The sequence below is a fragment of the Erpetoichthys calabaricus genome, chromosome 1 (genome assembly GCF_900747795.2).
Source record: "Erpetoichthys calabaricus chromosome 1, fErpCal1.3, whole genome shotgun sequence".
NCBI lineage: Eukaryota > Metazoa > Chordata > Cladistia > Polypteriformes > Polypteridae > Erpetoichthys > Erpetoichthys calabaricus.
The window spans coordinates 96,698,940-96,712,011 of NC_041394.2; the positions used below are offsets into that span (position 1 = coordinate 96,698,940).

General features: G+C 36.1%; 1 protein-coding gene and 1 long non-coding RNA gene across 4 annotated transcripts in view; both read left to right on the top strand.

Moving 5' to 3' along the window:
• The window catches only part of LOC114653514 (endothelial PAS domain-containing protein 1-like), a 50,027-nt gene extending 40,201 nt beyond the window's left edge, over positions 1-9,826 (top strand). For 2 of the 3 annotated variants that reach the window (XM_028803877.2, XM_051922068.1), the window contains exons 14-16: positions 6,991-7,117; positions 7,392-7,514; positions 7,852-9,826. In XM_028803877.2, the coding sequence (XP_028659710.1) occupies positions 6,991-7,117; positions 7,392-7,514; positions 7,852-8,006 (405 nt within the window). In that variant the 3' untranslated portion in view covers positions 8,007-9,826. The remainder of the gene's footprint in view (positions 1-6,990; positions 7,118-7,391; positions 7,515-7,851) is intronic. The other variant, XM_051922070.1, reaches the window with a different exon arrangement.
• Positions 9,827-9,863: 37 nt separating this feature from the next.
• Positions 9,864-11,298, top strand: LOC127526577 (uncharacterized). The gene is made up of 2 exons (XR_007934073.1): positions 9,864-10,067; positions 10,222-11,298. It is a non-coding gene; the product is annotated as an uncharacterized LOC127526577 (long non-coding RNA).
• The last annotated feature ends 1,774 nt before the right edge of the window (positions 11,299-13,072 follow it).

A 13,072-nucleotide genomic window follows, 5' to 3' on the forward strand; every position in this document is an offset into this window, starting at 1 on the left:
TTATGAAAGAAATTCTTACTGGTCAATTCTACTTTTCAGGACTTGGCCCACATGATGCTATTAAATGGTTACAGAAGGTAGAATCAATATGGATACCAGTTAACTACAGACCAAACATATATGCGCAAACCAACTACCACACAAAATGGGCCAATTTAGAGTTGCTATGCATGCCTTTGGAATGTGGTTGGAAAAAACACACAACAAACATATGTTGTAACATCACATTAACACCTCTCTGAAAATGAAGGCTATAAGAGGACAGAATCCCCCCAATCCAGAACAGTAACAATTCCAATCCAGAATGATTGAAAGGGGGTATATGTAAATTGTGTTTATTAAGTAAAAGGAAACAAATCTCTGCTATCATTCTGGGCCTTCTTATATGGTCCTAAATACTGTCTGTCAGGTGGGGTGGCTCACTAAGTAGCCAATCTAGTGACACAAGATTCACTTCTAACTTTATATCACCTTAAATACTCTTTTTCAAACTACTGTATCTAGCTTAGCCTCTGCTCATCCATCCAGTAATCTGTTGTCCCAATTCACCTTTCAACCTTAATTTAAACCCCACCTGTAGTAAATTCTGCCTAAGCCTGCAATCAGTGGAAAAGTTCACCCATAACCAAAAAAAAATTCCCCCACCTCCAAAAAAATTACAAAATAAATCCACAAACAATGGATCTAAAATCACAGATGCCTTTGTTTAATACAATAGACAGAAATAGGGACAAACTACTGTAAATATGTACAAAGTGCATGAAAGCTGATTAATAATAAATATCTTGATCTGGTGCTTTGAGCCAAACACACGACTAAAATATATAAATGCATGAAGAATTTAAACACACAATTATCTCAGGAACTGAGTACATTATACATTATATCACTTAAACATAACACACAAATAGTTTTACTTTCATAGCTGACATTTACTGATATTTAAGGACTTGCATGACAATTAGAACTTTTCTATTTACAGTTTTACCTTCCTGGACTTTCCTAGCTGCAAAGTCCTCTATGACATTGTCATATGAAATATGATTAGCAAACTCATGGCTGATACTCATTACAGCCTGGTTATTTAGGAGGGTAAATTATTGTGACATTACAGTAACTTCTTGGTGAATGTGGGAACCTTTTCCTTTAAACCTTTCTGACCACTACAGAACTTGCTCATGTCTATGATTTCTTGATAGCACTGTTGTTCACGGGATGAAGGAAGAGAGTCCTGGGCTTAAACCATTGTTCAGAGCTCCCCATAGGGAACCACAGAAAAACTAGTATGTCATGTCAAAGCTTAAGCGTTGCCTAAACATGAATTGGAATTACACAAGAACATCGCCTAGTATTTAAGTATGTAAAAGGTGTGCTGATAGCAGCAGTACCACAAAAAACTGCATAAGAAATTACGAGTGATAGAAAGAGGGTGACACAGTATACAATCACAAATTTTAGAATTATACTTGATATCTATCAGAGCACATTATACTCAGTAAAATATTAAAAACAAAGACAGCCTAATCAATCAAATATCTATTTGCACAACACTGGGTATTTTTAGCTGTTAAGATAAAATAAAGAAAAATATGAAAACAAAATTAAAAATTGATATAAATAATGTAAAATAAAAATAAAAAATAACATATCAACAGTTCACTCAAAATAACAAGTTTCTGAATAAAAGGTCCTTAGTTGTTTTTAAATGATGTCTTGTGACTTAGGCCCCGCACCTTGATTATATATAAAAGTCAATTGATATTGATACTTATGAATCTTACAGCAGCATGCTGGCAGTGATGCAGAAAGATGGTTTTCATAAAGATCCCCATTAAGAAAATTTGGGGCAACAAAGAGGTTAATACACTCGGTTCATTGTTTTATTGATGTGTCTGTCCTGACAGATACTGGAAAGCAAAACATCAATATTATAGGTTGACTTTTTAAAGTAGTCTAAAGACAATAGTTATTGCCTACTGGTAAACTAATGTCACCTTAGACTGGAGATTACCTCAGGTTTAGAAACAAACTTACTGATTTATTAAGAAATTTGTCTGTTTTTGTTTTTTTTTTGTATTGAAGGATGTAAGGCAGGCATGTCAAACACGCGGCCCCTGGGCCGCAACAGAAATGTGTGCGGCCCGCATGAGAGATCCTAGTTAGCACTGAACTTGTACAAAATGATTACTATCGTTTGTGATTGAATCATTCTGCATCTTCGGTGTTACTTATTGACTTTTCTTACTTCTGCCTTCTGACAAAAGCGCGTTTTCCCATGGCATTACCGGAAACATCATCTACTAGTATAGCCAGGAGCCTTGACCAAAGTTAATGAGCCGCAGCGTCACAACTGAAGTGCTAGGCTGCAGCAGCGGGCAGCAGGGGCAGCCTTAGGCATGTGCAAACTGTGCACCTGCACAGTGTCGCCAAATCCCAGGGGCCGTCACGCCAATAAACTGTATATTGAATATAAAACAGAAAGAGAAAATAATGACACAGCTGATGGCAATGTCGCTGAAAAACATTGTGTTTCTTGTTAATTAGCACACTGTATTTACAAATGTCGCTAGAGTCGGAGCGGTAAGCTATATGTAGTATTATAACGTTCTGCCGTAATGAGAATATCATGGGCCATCACTTGGTTTTCAAGTTATGGACACGCGTATATAGAAACGTGTCATGAGCACGAGGCGGCTATGCAGTGTCCGCAACAGATGTGGCCATCTGCCGTGCATAAGATACCGTATTGAGATTGCCAGGCGAAGGGGCCACCAATTCCTTTTCTGCCCAGGGTCGCCACGAGCCTAGAGCCGCCCCTGCTAAGGCTACACTACCGACTGGGCTGCTGAGACTGGCCACTGGGCAGAACTGACCATCACGAGTAGTAATAGCCCGCATATTTTCGTGTTTTTTTGCTCTAGTTTCACGTAATTTTGTGCTAGTATTGTAACGAACAGTTAGTGCAGACTACAGCTGAAGATCTGAAGTGGACGCGAGTAGTTGGTGAGTTGTTAACATATTTTTGTGATTTTGAGTTTGTAAAATTATTGTAGGTCAGGTGGCTTTTTGCATATCGGCTTACTTTACAATATAAACTTTGAAGTAAACTTAGTAAAGTAAAATTTGATTTTTGGAGGATTTGTTTTCCAGCTTGAATTACTGAGCAATGAATTCAGTGACCATTTTCGTGATTTCATTTCACTCAAACAGGGCATTGCGGTGTTCTCTTACAATGTTGAGAATGTGCCTGAGAATATCCAAATGGAATTGATTGAAGTGCAGTCAGATTCTATTCTGAAGGCAAATTACAACGAAGTTGGTGTGCCAGGCTTGTATGCTTATCTGCCACCCTTGTATGTGCAGATCCGTAAGTTGGCATTGAGAGTACCGTCAATGTTCGGAAGCACTTACCTTTGTGAGCAATTGTTTTCGTTAATGATAGCTACCAAAACCCCACATCGCTCAAGACTTACCGTAGAGCACCTTTCATCCCTCATAAATGCCAAGTGTCGGGACAAAAGAAATAAATCTCACACTGTAAGGCTCCTATATAAGCAATGAATATAATATAATGAATATAATATAATAAGGACCTAGCTAAGAGGCTAAGACTCTAATTCTACACTCTTGTATGGAGACTGTATGGAAATAAATTGTTTTTCTTTAAACTTTGTTACATTTTTTAAAGTTTTCAGTATTGAAAAGAAAGCTACAGTAACTTTGTATAATAGTATAATAGTATTTGCTACAGTGCAGCCTGCTGACGCACATATAGCATTCGAAGTGGCCCACCTGTGGTAGTGAGTTTGACATGCCTGATGTAAGGCATTTTGTTTTGATTGTGGTATTTTGTTACTTTCATGTTTTTTGTTATTCCATGGTATCAAACCCCAATTAATCACAAATCCTTTAATATTACATAATTTAACACAATATAACATAAAAATCAGGTAGGAATAAATACATTTTACAGGCGTTTTATTGTAAATATCTGTCCTCCATATTATGTAAATAGTTGCTGTAAAAGCCGTCTTAACATATTTTTGACTTATTTTGAAACTGATAAAAAACCTACTTTAAGGCAAAATAACAACTTCAGGTAAAATGTGAACAAGAATCAGATTAAAAGCTTAAGAGTGGAATTGCAAATAGACATACTTTAAGGTAAGGAATGCACTTTTGAATGTTCCAAGAATTCAATATGGATTTCAGGAGACTTGGGCATCTTGCACCTATTGATATTAGTAGGGTCACTGTACAAAGAGTGAGTAGTTTCAAGTAATTTAGGGTTCACATTACTGAATTTTTCTGACCTGCATCAGTCAGGATCTCTCATGGTTACTCAATACTAATTTGGGTGTCTTAATCACTCAGGGTCTGTCATGGTTGTTCAACATCATCTTCTGGGTCCACATAAGTGAGGATCTTTTATAAAATGGTCAAGCTAGAAAAGCACAAAATTACAAAAGATGTAATCCAGTGAAACAATAAAATTATTATTCAGATTAGATAGATAGATAGATAGATAGATAGATAGATAGATAGATAGATAGATACTTTATTAATAGTGGAGAACAAAATGCTGCACCTGTGGTCTTAGATGAGATCTTGCTTTTATTGGTATAAAACATTGTATTTGATGACAACACTGTCCTTCCATTAGCCCCAGAGTTCTTCTGCTGCCTGATGTGAATTGAAGTCCATGTGTCAGCACTGGTTTTTGGGTTGCTCCCCTCCATTACAACCCCTCTCCCTGATACTGTATAACACAGCATATAGTTTAAATTGGACCAACAGCAATGTACATGCAAAAGTTCATGAAAAGCAGTTCAGGTAATGTTGAATTACAATTTGTATAGATGTTTGTTTCAAAATCAAGTCAACATAGATACCAAAAAACACAAAATCAATTGTTATGATATATTTTCTAACACTAAAGTAAAATATTTTATGAGATTTCTTCTTGTCAAATTAGCATTTCTGAGCACCATTCCTTTTCATGTGCTACAGTTAAGAGACAGGGTGCATTATTTCAGCTATGGCTGCATGTCTCTCAAAGGGTTTACCAAGCCTATAATATCAACAGTGTAGAGCTGTGCTCCATGTTGTTATTTCGTAGGAATAAATATAGATAAGAAGATTTGCACCGACATTAAAAAAGATATCAGTGCTTTCTAATACGAATTTGAATGATGCAGTCCTCTTTTTTTTTTTTTAATAGATGATATGCATTTCTCATTTTGTTCCTCCCCAGGAGAAATAAAACACGTATAATTTCTGATGTATGCATTATGAAGAAACAATGAAGGGTTCATTATGAAAATAAAAATATTTTTACCTCTCTATGCATGCAAGCACAAACTTTGGTTATGTTACTTAAGTGCTGACAAATGTGAGTAAGTAGGCGATTTAAATTAAAGGTCAGGTTGTTTGAAAATTCATACCTTTTGTTAAGCTTTTTTCTTTGCTGGTGTGGGGAAGAAGACTAATGTTAAAATAAGTTGAAGGAAACGGTAGTGTGAGTGTGTGTGCATATGGAATATAGCTCAATGGTAGTAAGCTCTGGAATTCATTGACTGAAGATAACAGTGTTTGGGGGCTGCCATTGTAGGATTACTGTTTCCTGAAAATCCTGGTTTCAGATTAGAAAAACTTTATTACCCCTAGGGGGAATTTAGATCCATACAGCAGCAAAAACATAAAAGCAAAAATACAGACTCACTGGACAAATAATACAATCGATCCATAAATAATAAATGTATATTGTGCAGAAATTGCAAAATGAACTTAAGAGTACCAGCATTTAGTTTCAGACATCAGGAAGAAGCACCAAACTACCTGATAGCAGCAGGCAGAAAAGACCCCGCAGAGGTGATACTTAGCACACCGTCATGTAATGCACCTGTAGCTTTAAGTACTCCAAGAGAGCACCTCCTGGATGGTGGTGGAAGGAATATTTCATGATGACATCCAGCTTTACCAACTTTCAGGATATCCAGAGTTAGCCCAGCGATGGAGCAGGCCTTCCCAATAAGTGTGTTCAGGAATTGTGCATATTTTGAGCTCAAGTTGTGTCCCCAGAAGACTTCAGGGTAGAACAATGCACTGTCTATTACAGACTGTTAGGATGTTTCCAGCATCTTGCTGCATACGTTAAAATACCCAAGTCTCCTTAAGTACAGTCTGCTCTAGCCCTTCTTGCACAGAGACACTGTGTTGTCAGACCAGTCCGGTTTGCTCTATCATACATAGCATATGGGAGAATTTTTTTTCCTCCTTTAAGGTTGTTTAAGGTTGTTTTTTTCCTCCTTTAAGGTTTGTTTCTCTTTTTTGAAGAATTGTTTTATGTTTCCATTATTTTTGTGGACCATTGTGTATTTTAGCACGATACTTATTTCTCATCATCATCATTTCTCTTGTTTCAGTCATTATCATGAGTAAATTCTAAGAAAACTTGGGTCACCAGATACCCCGTCTAGACTGTGGCCTGGCCACAGAGTTGGTTTGGGGCACATGTCCTAAGTTTCAGGGCACTGTCTTCATGGGAAGGAAATAAAGGCATAAGTTAAACAGAACACACCCCTTGTAGTTTTCCTTTAACTTTATGCCCTGGATGTGGTGCTTTTTAGTCACATTTCAGCCTACTCTTATCTTTTTTATACTTAGTTCTGTACTTACTGTTATTAAACATGTATTTATATCTTCAGGGAAACTTCTTTTTAATGCTATTGCAGAAAATATCAGTTCTACTTCAAATATTATATCTGATACTTGTCTAGCTGAGGTGGGTTGGCACCCTGCCCAGGATTGGTTCCTGCCTTATGCCCTGTGTTGGCTGGGATTGGCTCCAGCAGACCCCTGTGACCCTGTGTTCGGATTCAGCGGGTTGGAAAATGGAAGGATGGATGGATACTTGTCTAGATGATCAACTATAAACAAAACTGAAAATCCTACTTACAGTATGATTGTAATTGTCATTTGCTTTTGTAGTATGTATGCAGTAGTTCATGGGAGAGACAGCAGCCCCTCTGGAAGAGAAAGAAAACTTATCTGAAACCAAGAAAAATCACTGGCTTCCTCACATGGGCAGACAGAGACCCCTACTTGTGGAATGCAGGTACTGCACTTATCCTTTTTGTGTCTTGCACTATTCTTCAACTTGGTAACATCAAGAAAATGGATAAAGTAGCTCTAAAATATTTTTATTTCAATTAGTGTGTTACTTCAGTGGATTACCTAATCCAGACATCCTCCATAAATAATGTTATGTGTACTGCTTGACCAATTCAGATTTGATCTCATCTGAAGGTTATGAGACCATATTGATGCAATATGAATGTGCTTAAGGTCCATGGCTGACTATATGTGATTGCTTATTGGTTTTCACACAGGATCACACTCCTATGTACATGATGTAAACAGGAATGCAACTTTGCAGATGCCACTGGCTCCAAATATTGACCATCATCTCAATAGGACCAGCCTGTCACCAGAAAACCCACCTGAAAAAGCAGGTCATTATACTGCAAGAATAATATGCTTGCTTTGAAGCATATGCTTCTCTGTTTCTGTGTGTTTTCTGTCACTGCAGGTCAAGTCTGTCCTGATTCCCTTCAGCTATACTGTAATAATGTTTTGACTGGATACTTTGCACTTCATGACATTCTGTATTTCCTGCCTTCACTTAGACCTTACTAATCCATGTCTAGAGCTTTTCCATGTCAATGATTTTTCTGCATTATCTCTACTGCTTTAAATTGAGCCATTTTATTTTTCTGGCAATCCTCTAACACCACTCTATTTATTTATTGACTGTAGCCCCGAAACACTGCTGTATATTTTGTTTCTCAGGTCTATCCAATTGCCTACTGCATCCAGCTCTTGACCGCTCTGTGTTACCAGTACTGACTCGTTGGGAATGTGAAGTCAATGCCCCATTAACAGGTCCATCCCGCCTGCTCCATGGAGCGGAGATCCTTCGGGTTCTTGACCAGGCTGCTTTATAACTGACCACTGCCACCAGCATCTCCTTGGCCTGAATCGGGAGAAGGATCTTACTTGGATACCTGTCCTCACAACACATCAAACAATAAAATACAGTGAAATCATCTGATATGGCAAGTCTTTGTTGTTTTGGACAGATTTTTGGACTTTTCAACAATACAACATTCCAGCGGACCCCTGTGGCATGCACTGCATTGTTCTTTTTTTGCTTGCTGCCTGCTGGATATTTAGTAAGATGACGCTTCCTGAATATTTCCAGGGAAAATACTCAACCTGCACTTCTTTATAAGCATCACTTTATTGTGAGAAAAGTGGAAAAAATTATTATATAGTAGCTATATGTTAAAGCTTTCAGTGCTTTAGTAGTCAAAAGATACTGTTGTGTATTTGTTTGACTAAATGAACAAAGTAATATTTAGTAGAATATCATTACATATTTTTAACATGTAGCATTTTACTACTGAAATGGGTTTGTTTAAGATTTTATCTTGAAATTAATAATTTTACGCACTTTTAAAAGTAATATCAATAATAATGAAATTAAATTATCTATGACGCACAACTGATTATTTAGCTGAGTATGTTTTAATCAGCACAGTACTGTGCCTCATTTTTTAGTACTGTTCCCATCTCAGTCACAGGATTTGGGCTAGATCCCAATCTAATGCACTGTGCACCTACTTCCCGTGCATGTAGGTTTTCATCAGGTACTCCAGACTCCTTCCACATTTTGTGTAATTGGCAGCACTAAATTGGCTTGATACTGGAGCAATTGTGGGTACATGTTTGCCCTGCAATAGACTGATATTTCATGCAGCTTTGCTTTCTGCTCTGTGAAGGGGTTATAAAGATAGCTCCTGCGTCCCTGGAACCTACTACTGTACAAAGTGAATTCAGAAAATGGGTGGATGAATGTTATATAGTAAACACAAAAGAGCAGAACCTACCAGCATGAAATCACTTAGTGAATACAATTACTAATGTCTTAAATGTACCCTTAACATAGTTTGGGAAGTTAAAAGGTTACAGGAAATATCTACGGTGACATTCAGATTTTTATATGTTGCTGTCCTAGAAGGCATTATAATCAGTAGGATGGACAAGATGTCAGACTGTAAAGTAAGAAGTCAGCAGTTCAGTCACCAAAGGCTCCACAAAAGATATACATTGTGACACTAAATCAGTCACCTAAACTGTCTCTGTTACCATTTTAGAAAAGAATAAATGACTGTGCTGTACATTCAACATTCCTATTTAGAAATTTGCCTTAGAAAATAGTTTGTTTATTCATTTATATGGGAGTTGGTAATATTGGAGTTTTGTTCATGCTGAGATAAGGAAACCATTTTGCGGACATAATGTAGTCATCAAAACAAAAATTATTGGGTTCAGTTCTGAAAGCACAAGTATCTCTGCCAATTAGTGCAACAACTGCCCAATCTCCTCAACATGTCTCTCTTGACATGGGATGCACTAGACCTCAGTGAGGTCAGTCAATCATAACTGTAAAGGAGTTCATGTGTCTAGGGCACACTCCAGGCAACAATGTAGTATACAGTATGTTAAAAAGACAGAGTATATGCTAACCATAAATTCATTACATCGTGTTGCTTTTTTATAATCAGGACGACAATTTGCTAACTTGTGTAATTTGGGTTTCTTTGTGTAGTAATTTAGTTACACAAAACCAAACCACCAAGTTGAACAGTTGTGCAAAGCCTGCATACATGTTGGCCTAAAACGTTTGTTTTCAGCAAAGAATGAAAAACATTACCTTTTATGGACTTTCATATTATGAGAGGTTGTTGTCACAGGTCTGAAACTGTACTCAAACAATGTTTCTGTCATTTAGGGTTTTAAATCTCATTCCCATTCTTGCTCTTTCAGAAAAGACAGTTGTCCAATCACACTATGCACAAAAATATACAGTATAAAAGTTGTAAGAGTTAGAAAGGAGCCTATTTTAGAATATATTTTCATACAAAGTTGTTAGGCAGACATCATACCAATGCACTACGCAAATGTAGGACTTTAGCACACCTATTTATTAATATATATATACTGTATTATATATACAGTATATATATATATATATATATATATATATATATATATATATATATATATATATACACACACAGTATATATATATATATATACAGATATATATATATATATATATATATATATATATATATATAATATAATTTGTGAGAGTTGCTTCAAAAGTAATAAGCATATAATTAAATAAAGATATGTGTTAAATCGCTACATTTCAATCAAATCTATATATCTTTTTTTTTTTTTCTCTTACATACAAAATCAACATCCCATATGGTTAGGTTAGGTTAGGTTAGGTTTCTTTATTTAGTCATGTTTACACAGGAAAACATGAAATTTGCCTTCTCAGTTGCATCTAATAACAGGTAACAGACAGAATGAAATAAAACAGACAAATAGAAATAAGAAAGGTTAAGGTAAGGCAGTTAGATAAAACATATTTATACCAAAAAAAAAAAAAAGGTAACAGGATATATATCAAAACCTTAAACATTATCTCTGATATTTCTTATTGAAAAGTCGTATGGCACTAGGAAGAAAGGAGTTTCTGGAGCGATTTGTGTGGGTTTTCAAAGCAACTATCCTTCCTGATTTACTGAAGTTTAGTTCTACATGTAATGGATGTCTGTCATCAGTTGAGATGATTTCCAGTTTCTTTAGCAAAATATATGATGTATTTTTCCACTATTTTTCAAGTTTGAAGTTGTGTTGGATCTCTGTTCCAGCCAAATGTAAAGCTTCCATTATCTCTTGGATTGTCTGGTGCCCTACAGTGAGTTCCGCTGCTATTTATACTATTATCACGCATCAGTCCTCTCTGATTGATATCTTTTTCTTTTTTGCCACTAATTGGAGGGAATTCACTTATTACACTACGTGGCTGAGACAATTGGAGATGTCAAATTTTCTATCTGTAGAATGCTCTTAACTCATCTTGCACTGCTTGTGCCCATGCAGTAATGGGTGAATGTCATCTGCAGACATTTTCTCCTTTAAAAAATGTCATTTCTGCTCGCCAGCAAAATGGCATATCCTTTGCTGTCAGTCATTGCCAGCCATCTTTTCACACTGAACTATGAACTTACAAAGAATATTTTTTATTAAGGAGTAAGACAATAGATCAAGTTATGATACTGCTCATTACAATGTTATCACCATTTCCTGGAAATTCATATCTGCTCATTACATTTGGTACAACTCTCAGATTAATCTTTTGTTGTTGATACACTGGCTGATGAACTGGCTCACCAAGGGTAATATAGTAAGTCAGAGATAGGGAATAAACTGGCATCCAAGTGGTTTACATTGCAACAATATAGTTAAGTCCCACAGTTGGGTACACCATGAAAGAAGACAGTAACAGAATCTCAAAACATAAGTTAAAACACCTGTATTCTGTCTCCCCATGATCCCATAAAATATAATTCAGAAAAAAAAATCAATGCACAAATTAATTAGTTCATATTTCATTGGCTTTCTGTGTGGGGTGTATGTTGCATATTCTGTTCGCGTTCACCTGGCTTGTACTCCACCCCCTTCCCACATCCCAAAGACATATGCATTAGGTTAACTGGGTACATTAAGCTGGCCTGGTATGTGTGTGAGTGAGTTACTGAGTCCTATACCAGACGAGAATCTCATCCAAGTTTGGCTTCTACTTTGCACTCAGATCTAAACTGTAGGCTCCTTCTCCCATGAGCCTTTAGTATTAAAGCAGGAATATGTCCAGGAACATTTTAAAATCAAAATTAGGTAGGTAGCAAATAATTTTACTTATAAACACTATAAGAGATAAAAACTTTATTTTTATGAGAGCCTTAATCCTATTCTTTTATTTTTATTCTAAATGGGAGAATAATATTAATACACTGTCATGCTGCAATTCCACATTCAATAAAATATAAGAAAAAACACAGAACTTTGTTAAATATGTCTAAACCATTTTCTTTTTATTTCTTTTGATTTAATTTATATTGCTCAGAGCTACTGTATATTCACTTAAATTGTTTATTTAAATGCTTTTTCAACTGAATTTTTTAAAACATATTTATTTAATTGCAAGTTTATGGTCACAAGTACAATTTATTGAGTTAAAATCTAGTAGGCAAAGCATAATGCCACCAAGAAAGATTAATGGAATTACCATGTAAAATGTTTTACCTTTTTAGTGGTGACCAACCCTCAGCATTTGCACTTTTCTATTTTAGCTAAACTATAATGGAACCATAGACACATGAAATAAATTACCAAGGAGTGTTGTAGAGAGTTAGATTTCAGTTACCTTCAAATTTCAACTTGATGTTCTTTTTGGAGAAAGTAGATGGATAGGATTGGTGAGCTTTGTTGGACTGAATAGCTTGTTCTTGTCAAAAATGTCCTAATGTTGTAATCTCTTAATCAGCAACTGCCTCTTTCCCATTACTGAATTATGTTTTAAACTGAATCCAAGGTGACATTTAGTCTGGAACTGGGGAGGAAATGGATAGTTGTTATTATTATTATATTAGAAGTAAATATGAGAGAATTCACATTCTATTTATAGCCAGGTCAGCACAGCAATACAGACATTAGGGCTGTTGTCACAAGGCTTCAGGGGCACAAGTTCAGTTCTTGGCCATGTCCAGGTTTGTGTGAACTTTATAGCCCAAGTAAGTTTTCACCAGGTACAGCAGTTTGTCAGAATCTCATAGACTTGAATGATTAATACATTTGCTAAGATGTACCCATTATGAGAAAGTGTGTGATGAAGGCACATCCCATTCAGGGTTAGTTAATTCCCAACTTGCCCTTGATTCTTCTGAGGGCAAACTCGGGGGATAAACTCGGGCTCTCTGTGAAACCTGTAATTGAAAAAGTGAAATTAGAAAATGGATGGAAGGATAGATGGATGAACTTGCCTAGCAAAGGATTTATCTTATTTTCTTTTTCCCTGAATCTGAATCTACATTCTTTTTAAAAAGCACTTAACGGGCAGAAGATGTCGCTAGACTTTTAGGAATATGTAAAA